This window comes from Gavialis gangeticus, unplaced genomic scaffold, assembly GCF_001723915.1.
Source record: "Gavialis gangeticus isolate Ggan-Ray unplaced genomic scaffold, GavGan_comp1, whole genome shotgun sequence".
NCBI lineage: Eukaryota > Metazoa > Chordata > Crocodylia > Gavialidae > Gavialis > Gavialis gangeticus.
Window position 1 is genome coordinate 33,960,569 of NW_017729031.1, and position 8,426 is coordinate 33,968,994.

General features: G+C 42.0%; 1 protein-coding gene across 1 annotated transcript in view; it reads left to right on the forward strand.

Annotated features, from left to right (window-relative positions):
• The window catches only part of TFCP2L1 (transcription factor CP2 like 1), a 50,589-nt gene that overhangs the window by 38,534 nt on the left and 3,629 nt on the right, over nucleotides 1-8,426 (forward strand). The window contains exons 9-13 of the mRNA XM_019522603.1: nucleotides 1,074-1,122; nucleotides 1,219-1,312; nucleotides 2,364-2,454; nucleotides 3,156-3,250; nucleotides 6,110-6,252. Coding sequence (XP_019378148.1) covers nucleotides 1,074-1,122; nucleotides 1,219-1,312; nucleotides 2,364-2,454; nucleotides 3,156-3,250; nucleotides 6,110-6,252 — 472 coding nt within the window. The remainder of the gene's footprint in view (nucleotides 1-1,073; nucleotides 1,123-1,218; nucleotides 1,313-2,363; nucleotides 2,455-3,155; nucleotides 3,251-6,109; nucleotides 6,253-8,426) is intronic.

Sequence of the window (8,426 nt, forward strand, 5' to 3'; positions counted from 1 at the left end):
CCCCCCCCCCCCCCCCATAAGAAGTCAATGAAAGCTCTGTTTTTTCCTGCAGGGAGGTTAGGATTGGGTCATAGGGCTGGATAATACATATCTAGTAGAGCTAGATAAAGCTAAAGTTCACGGTATGGAAGTGAGCATTATATTAGCTTTTCCCCGAATAACTTAAGCTCCTGGTGTAGATAGAAGGGAGATTTGGATATCTCTTCTGAGAACTCCTTTTTCATTCAGAGATAAATGGTTAGCTCTGTGGGCCAATCTTGGTTTGTTTTAAAGCACTGTCCACACTAGAGGATAAAGCATGTTTGGAAACCAGTCTGTACTAACTCTGTTCAAACACTATTTGTCCTCCTTTAAAATACTACCATCTGATCAGATCATTGCTCTGTTTTTGCTCAAGCAAATTCCCACAACCAGTCATTGAAATTTGTTAAATGTTTGCCCCGGCCCACAATGGCAAATCATCCTCTCTTAGTGAATGGCTTTACAATAGTGACTCGCTCTGATGGACCAGCTTGAACCTGTAGCCTGCGGAAAGTTGCAGAAGTGCACTTCAGTGTTTTGTGATATCAAATCACTTTGCTGCAGAAAAATGGTGGGGCATCTGCTGCCAGCCCTGCCAAAGCCAATAGAAATCTTGTGCCCAAAAAGGGAGATGTGATCAGGGTTAAGATTCGGGTTTATTTCACACCTGTCTTGCTAAGATCAAAATCATAAGATTTTTGCCAGGCTACTGGGGACTTAATTTCATAGGAGCAGAGTTATTGGATCTGATATGCCCATTTCTTCCCTCTAAAGATGACTGGATTGGGTGGGTTAGAAGACATCCACTTGCTTTTCATATGCATTTGAAAAGCAGCAAGAAAGGTAAAGCCAGTAGCAATTTGCTACAGAATTGGTATCAAGTTAACTGTATCCACTTTCTATCTGGAGAAGAGATGCCAAGTGGATAAGAAACTGCGGGGCAAGACAAGGGAGAGTGGGGGAAGACGACCAGCACTTTTTTAAAAAAATTATTTTTTAATGTAAAATTTAAAATCATATTTTTTCTCTCCCAACTTTTATACAACGTTTAGCAACAGTTCTCCAACCCACCAAGTGGAGTTCCTGCCTCCCAGCAATGATGTAAGTATTTGAGATCATGTTAATGTGGTGCTTTTCTTTTTTAGGACACTGGTGAACAGTTCATTTCAAGACCCTCTTATTCTTTTTGCAATGTAGCATCTCCTTCCCTCTGCTTCTATTCAAGATGCCCAGCAGTGGCTTCATCGTAATAGGTTCTCTCCATTCTGTAGACTCTTCTCCAGCTTTTCGGGTGAGTTTTTAAAGGCTCCATATGATCATGGTTTTTTGGGGTTAGATTTTTTTCGTTTTTCTGTTTACAAGCATGGCTCATGCTTTCCATCTTGCCAGCATTCGCCAAAGCAAATTGTGAGTATGAGACCGGAGGAATCTTTAGAAAGAGTAACTAAGGCTTGGAGAATGGAAGGGCTGAGGCTAGTTTTATTGGTGGGATTAGCTGAATACTTGGTACTTCTGGCAATTGAGCTGCTTATTTACGCTGAAATATGGATCTGAGAATCTGACTTCAGGCAGCTTAATTTGGAAAATCTTGGTTGCTGAAATTCTAGCTTCTGACCTAAAACCTGAAAAGTTTATTTCCATCAAAGTTGGCCTTGGAGGAACTGAATACTTCTAAGGTATGAACAGTTACAGCCAGTCAGCAGATCCGTGATAACAAGCAATGTACCTGCTTTTTCCCTTGTGGTAAGGGAAAGCTATTCCATGGCCATTTATCCTCTTCCATTGAGGGGTAAACTATCACGGTTCAGCTTTCCCTCTGCTCATGGGAAGCATGTGGATAGTGATGTCCAGTGAGTCCCTTGCTTCCCATTTCACTTGCTGTAACTTGTTTCTCCCATGTCGTTCAAGGGAAGGAACATTCAACATGACATTTCTTTAAATACTCCTTTGCGGCAGAATGTTTTCTAGCCATTATCTGCGTTCATCATCAAGGGCCACAAGGGATCAATGGCCAAATTGTGTTTGGAGCTGCTCATTAAAGGGCTTTTCGATTTGTAGCAGAAGCAGATTTGAGCCTGTTGACCAGTGACTCCATTCTAGCTTGTCATGTATCAGTTAAATGCTTCCTCTGTATCAGGGGTGTAGGTTGTAGGCATTAGACCAACATGGCTATGTCCTCTGGATCACTGCTGCTTAGATTTTGTTTTCTCGGGGATTGCCCATGATGGGCATGTCTTGAATATAAACCATTCATCTGATATCTCTTTACAAGTCAGTCTGACTCGACTCTGTAGATGGAAGCTTTTAGGTTAATGTCTGAATCTTCCCCTTGCCACGTGCAGGTGCTGACTTACTAAAGATGTCCAAAGAAGACTTTGTTCAGATCTGTGGCCCTGCTGATGGAATTCGGCTTTTTAATGCAATCAAAGGAAGGTGCGTACCCATCACTTTCATATAGGACTACTGCAGCATCCTTTAGCTCTTCCAGAGCTCACTGAACTCAAAGGGACTGGCTCAAAGCGGGTCATCTCAGAAACCGGTTCCTAATGGTTTGCATATGCAAGTCTAAGCTTCAGTCTGAATACTGCCTAGCTCATGTCAGTTAAAAGTAAAAAATGAATCTAATATGCCTCTTCAGAAGTCTATTTGGAATCAGTGACCCCAGTTTGGTTCTGGGAAGACACTACTCCACCTGCCACGTTGTACCTATGTTTCACCCTAGCTTTCTGCTAAGATAGGGAATGATTTAAAAGGACCAAGCTCACAAATATCCCCCAAAACATTGTCAGGAGCAGTGACACATTACTTAGCTGGGCTGGATTGAAGCCAGTAAATGCAGGCCTCGTTTTTCTAAGGTAGAGCAAACCTCCTACAAGTCACTGGGCACTGTCAACTCTTAGATGCATCATAGGAGCTGGGGATGCTTAGCAGTCTCAGGCTTTCCCCGAACACTGGGGTATTGGGTGCCCTGCAGTGTAGTGTTAAGGTTCCCCGGAGCTGCTTGTTTCTGCGATACCCAAACCAGTCCCAGGAGCCATATGAGTGTCTTTTCTCAGTGTGAGGACCTGCTCAGAGCAACACCACAGTACTTGTCATGAAGACTTATCACTATATATTTTTGTTTTTGCCTACAGGAATGTAAGGCCTAAGATGACAATTTATGTCTGTCAGGAACCGGAGCAGAACAGGTCTCATCACAAACGGGAGAATGGGGACAGTAATCTGTGCGGTAAGTTGCCACACATGGGTTGGCCCACCTGCTCATCTAATGAGAACGGTGCCTTGTTTCCAAGCTCCCTGTAAATAATGGGCCCAATTCATCCCTGTTCTACTTGGCTCTTGGGCTCCTGCAAGGGAAGCCCACACTGAATGCTGCCTGCCCAGGAGGCAACTCACTTTTTAAAGTGGAATCAGGGTAGGCAGTGGTATCAGCATTGTGCTACCCTCCGGCTGCTGTAAGAGCCATGCCTGGGGACTGCCACAATAGGGACGGGATTTGAAACTTACATAGTTTCTCTCTTCCCAATGATTCTTGCAGAGTTTTCTTCCCAGTCAGCTTTGTACTTGCTAGGAGAGCTACTGAAACTTCTGCAAAACCCTTGGATGGCAAGAAGATTGTGGCCTCTTTTAAATTGGTGCTAGCTCCATTCTTTTTATCATTCAGTGCTGCCCTAAACTGAGAGTGAATTAAGCTCTCCATCTTCACTGGAGTGGAGTGTTTTTTTTAATGTTATTTCATCCTTTTTTGGTCACAAATGCTGCTGCTTTTTGCTGGTTTTTCCAGTTTACCGTGCAGTACAAGCATGAGATTTGAAATACCTGAACTCCCTAGAACCATAGATTAAAAAGCTAGTAAGAGCAATAGTCTTCATCACTCCTCTGAGGAAGCTGCATTTTAAAATCTGTCTAGGGCTCCATGTAGGATTTCAGTGCAAGACTTGTCCTTCTAGCAGAGGCACATCAAATCAAGGACTACAAAATCATTTGTCTGCACAAATGAAGTTGAGACGCATAACAGTCCATCCTCATTAGCTTGCTCTAAGTGACAACGCACATGAAAGAACCAGGTGGAGGTTTAAAGTATCTTGGATATAACACGTAGCCTGCAAATCTTCAAGAGCCTTAAACCAGGGTTCATGGATTCATAGACATTGGGGTTGGAAGGGACCTCAGTAAGTCACCGAGTCTGACCCCCTGCCCTGGGGAGGAAAGAGCGCTGGGGTCAGACAGCTCCAGCCAGGTGCTTGTCCAGTCTCCTGGATTTCATAGATTGAACACAGGAAGTTTAAAATGTCTGAAGCCATTTGAGATGCCTCCAAGACTAGATCTCATTCATTTAAGTGTTAAGAGTTTTCAAGCAATAGAGTTTTCAAACTCTAATACAGAAGCTGAAACCAGGTATTGGATAGGGGAGCTATCTTTTTATTTTGCTGCTTTTTTTCACTGAGAAATCAAACACACCGGGTGTGTTTACACATGCATTTATGCTGGCTTAAATTTACTGTGGAGTAAGTGGGAATAGGCTGGTGTCTACATGTGCTGGCATTAAAGTGCATTAACTCAGTATGTGGACTGACTTGGTCTCAAGTCAGTCCACGCACACATGTTACTGCGCAGTAACTAATTAGGCATAAATTTGATATCTGCAACATGCAGGTAACAAATTTACACTCAAATTGAGATAAGTAGTCATATTTACTGTGCAGTATGGGCATGCATGTGTAGACATGCACACCTGTACTGCATAGTCATTTTGGTTACTGCGCAGTAAATGCACATGTGTAGACACACCCACTGTACAGCAGTTGTAGAAAACTCACTAGATTAATTCTAATTCTAAATGAAAAACTAAACCATGTCACGTTATGGAAGATGAAAAAGTGGCAGCTTTCATAAGCACAAATTTCAAATCTTATGATGTCTGGCTGGCTGCAATTATCTTTGTATATGTGCTTCTCCACAGAGGTGAAGGACTGATACTGGAAATGCTTTAAAAGGCTTTGCAAATGAAGTATTAGCTTTTCTACAAATGCATAATGAAGTGATACAGTGGATCCAATTTTAAAGTCTGCATTTTCAAGTTACCACTGATATACGTCTGGGTTACTAAATCTGTTGCCTATGCTTAAAACAAAGTAACATGCTTATCTTGTATAACACCACTTAATAGACATTGATGGTTTGATGGTGGCCATTGTACCTCAGGCAATTCTCATTTTAGTTTAGATTGAAGGAAACAAACGTGACCTGAGAATGGAGCATGCATAGAAATGCCTGACAGTGGTACAATGTAGAGGACAGGGTACAAGACTAGAGTCCACGTCTCTCCGTGCCTATTGTGGCTGCATCACCAATTGAATGCATGACCTTGGGCTAATGCCATACTGCCCCAGGCCTCACTTGGAAAAAGGGGATAATGGCATTAAATTCTCACATGTTTTGAGATCTAGGAATGAAATGGCCTATAAAGTGATATTAGGTAGCTTTTCTTAATATAGAAATTCATTTACCTTCCTGTAGCACCAACCTTTTCAGAGGCAGCCAAGAGTGCCAGAATGGAGTCGGCAGTCGCAAGATTTTCTCACATGCCCCAGAGTTTTAACTTGCTTCTTACTAAGGTGACTTTGTCATGTCGTGTAACCCTTTTGGTTTTGTTAAAAGTCCTCAAGGGATTTTTTTCTCTCCTGGCAAAGCTGATTCAGCTGTTGGCTACTGTCTACATTCAAACATTGGGCTTTTTGGTTTAGGTCCTCCAGTTGATATCAACTGGTTGCAGTACAAAGGTGATAGAGAGCGCGTCCACATGTGTGCATTAATGCATCTTAGCCTGTTTTAATGTGCATTAAAGCATCACAAAAAATGTGCTCTTTAGCTAATGCACATTAAAATAGGCTAAAGGCATCTTTCCAGCACCTCACAATGGAGGTACTAGATTTAATGCACATTACCTAAAGCACTTTAATTAAGTCAGTCTGGGCATGTCCACACATTCAAGCTAGTTCAGGACCTGGCCCTTAATTTTTCTCAAGGAGGGATTTAGTTTCTCAGTCATATGGCTAAAAGCTGGTGTCTTTTTAAATTATTTCAGTGTATCATGCAATCTTCTTAGAAGAGTTGACAACCCTGGAGTTAATGGAGAAGATTGCAAACCTGTACAGCATTTCTACACAGCAGATCAACCGGATCTATCGGCAGGGACCAACAGGGATCCATGTGTTAGTGAGCAATGAGGTAAGAAGCTAAAGCAAAACTCATCATCTGATGCTTGGTATTTAAAGTATGAGTTCAAGACCTGTTGTCTGACCTTTTTTTTAAGTTAGATTGGCCTTTAAAACTGTGGAATGAGCCTTCAAGGAAACATTTTTTCATGGCCAGTAACACTGAAAAAGTGCCTGGCTCTTTTACACTTATCCCAGACTATTTTGGGTCTTAAATCCATTAATTACTTTGTATATAATATATATACTTTTTCTTATTAAAGGAAGTTGTGTGTGCTTTTGTTTTTAACCTAAAATGTATTTCAATTTTCCAACCATTAGCACATCTAAAACCTAAGTTTTCTTCATTTGATTAGCTGCCCAGCCAACTTGAAGCACTTTAAAGGGATCTAATTTTCAGAGCATTGGTCTGTGAAAATAGGGCCCTATTATGTCCCAAAAGTAGAGGCATCCCAAATCAGTCCATCTCCATTAAGTTTGGGCCAACAGAATGGTCTTTGCATATACTTTGTCATGATTTTCACTCGATTTCATTGACTTCTGGCGAGTTGTGTCCCCTTGGTCCATTGTGTTAAGTCATTGTCCAAGTTAATTTTCATGTTAATTGGGAATGACCTAATTGCCTTTTTACAAAAAAAAAAAAAAATGACCCACTCCTTCATGCCCCAGAATTACTTAAGGAGCTTCATTTAGATAGTCTGATACTAGACTAGAAAGGAACACAGTTAAAGCAAATGAAGCAGAGAGCAGGACTCAAATGAAGCCTAAATTTAAGCCTCTAATGTTTATTTTAAAAGTCTCCTTGCTGCTTAACCCTGATTTAAATCTGCAACCTTCGAAGTTTAAAAGTCACAAAGTGCTCTGAGGCAACCTATAGTGGGGGAATTGCCTCCACTAGCTCTAGTGAAAGGGGGTCTTAATGAAAAGGTTTAGTTGCTTATTAACCACGTCTATTGCTTTATTTTTCATCTCTTGTGCTCCGGCTATAGCTGAGTGGGGGAAAAGCTATTTAAATGAGAGGCACAGTATGAATGCACTTCATGCTTCATTAGGTGAACCCATGTTGTGACCAATGCAGCCCAATCTGTGGCGGGAGCAATTGAAAGGGGGTGAAAGCAAATAGGGGGATTACCTTAGTCTGAGGTGAACTGGCAGTGGAAAGGGAGTATAGTTTGAGAAGGGAAGTGGATTTATTGTTGACCGGGGTTGAAGCTGAAAAGCTAGGGACAGGTGCTTGGTACAGTCAGCAGTGATGGACTTTAAGAAGGATTTACTCGTGTTATGACGCATCCAGCCATGTTTCTCAGAACTTGATGCCCAACGTGTAGTTGGCCAACCGAGGGCCTTGTTTATAGGTCTAACTTGTCTTGAATATCTGGTTGCTTCTCTTTTAGTCAGTTATGCCAATTGGATTGGCTACTGACCTTCCTCACAACAATCTTTACTTTTTGCTATTCCTGTAAGTTTCTACATCTTGGCATCTAGGCAAAACACGGTGTTATCAGTGCAGCATCTGCACTACTGTGTAGCCTCCGAATAAGTGCACATTATCATCAGCTTATTTTTCTTAGGCACATTACTCTCATATTTTCTCATGTACCACATGCCCCCAAATATCTTATTTTTAGAAGGCAGAATGGAGAGAGGTTTTTTGTTTTTTGTTTTGGTTTTTTTTGCCAGTCACAGCTGACTGCATGGCATCCCAGAAGACATTGCGACTTGGGCAGCAGGAACTTCTTGGTATGGCAGGATAGCGACAAGGCACAGAGGGCTGGCCCCTCCGGGGCCTGAGAAGAGGCAGCCATTTTGAGAACCAACAGAATCTACAGCTTCTATTCCCCGCTGATATTCCAGCAAAGAAAATTCAGCATCCTTGCTTAAGATGCACCCTGATTCTGGAGGACTAATTTTTAGGGGCAAAAGGTGCATGTGGCATTAAGGAATACGTTATTCTCTTTAGCTTCAGGGCCTTGTTTTTACCTTACGCTGTAAGCTGCATCAAAGTTAATCAGATTAATGTTGATCAACTTAGTGGAGCAATTGCACCTTAAAGCGAAAAACCATCTCTGGCTGTCCTTCACTTGCATGTCTGAGACTTGCCACTACAGGCTTGGTGAGCAAGGGCAGGATTAGGAACTAAGGGTAGAACTGCATTGCTGCTCCTGCTGGGCAAAGCAAGCTGGTCCG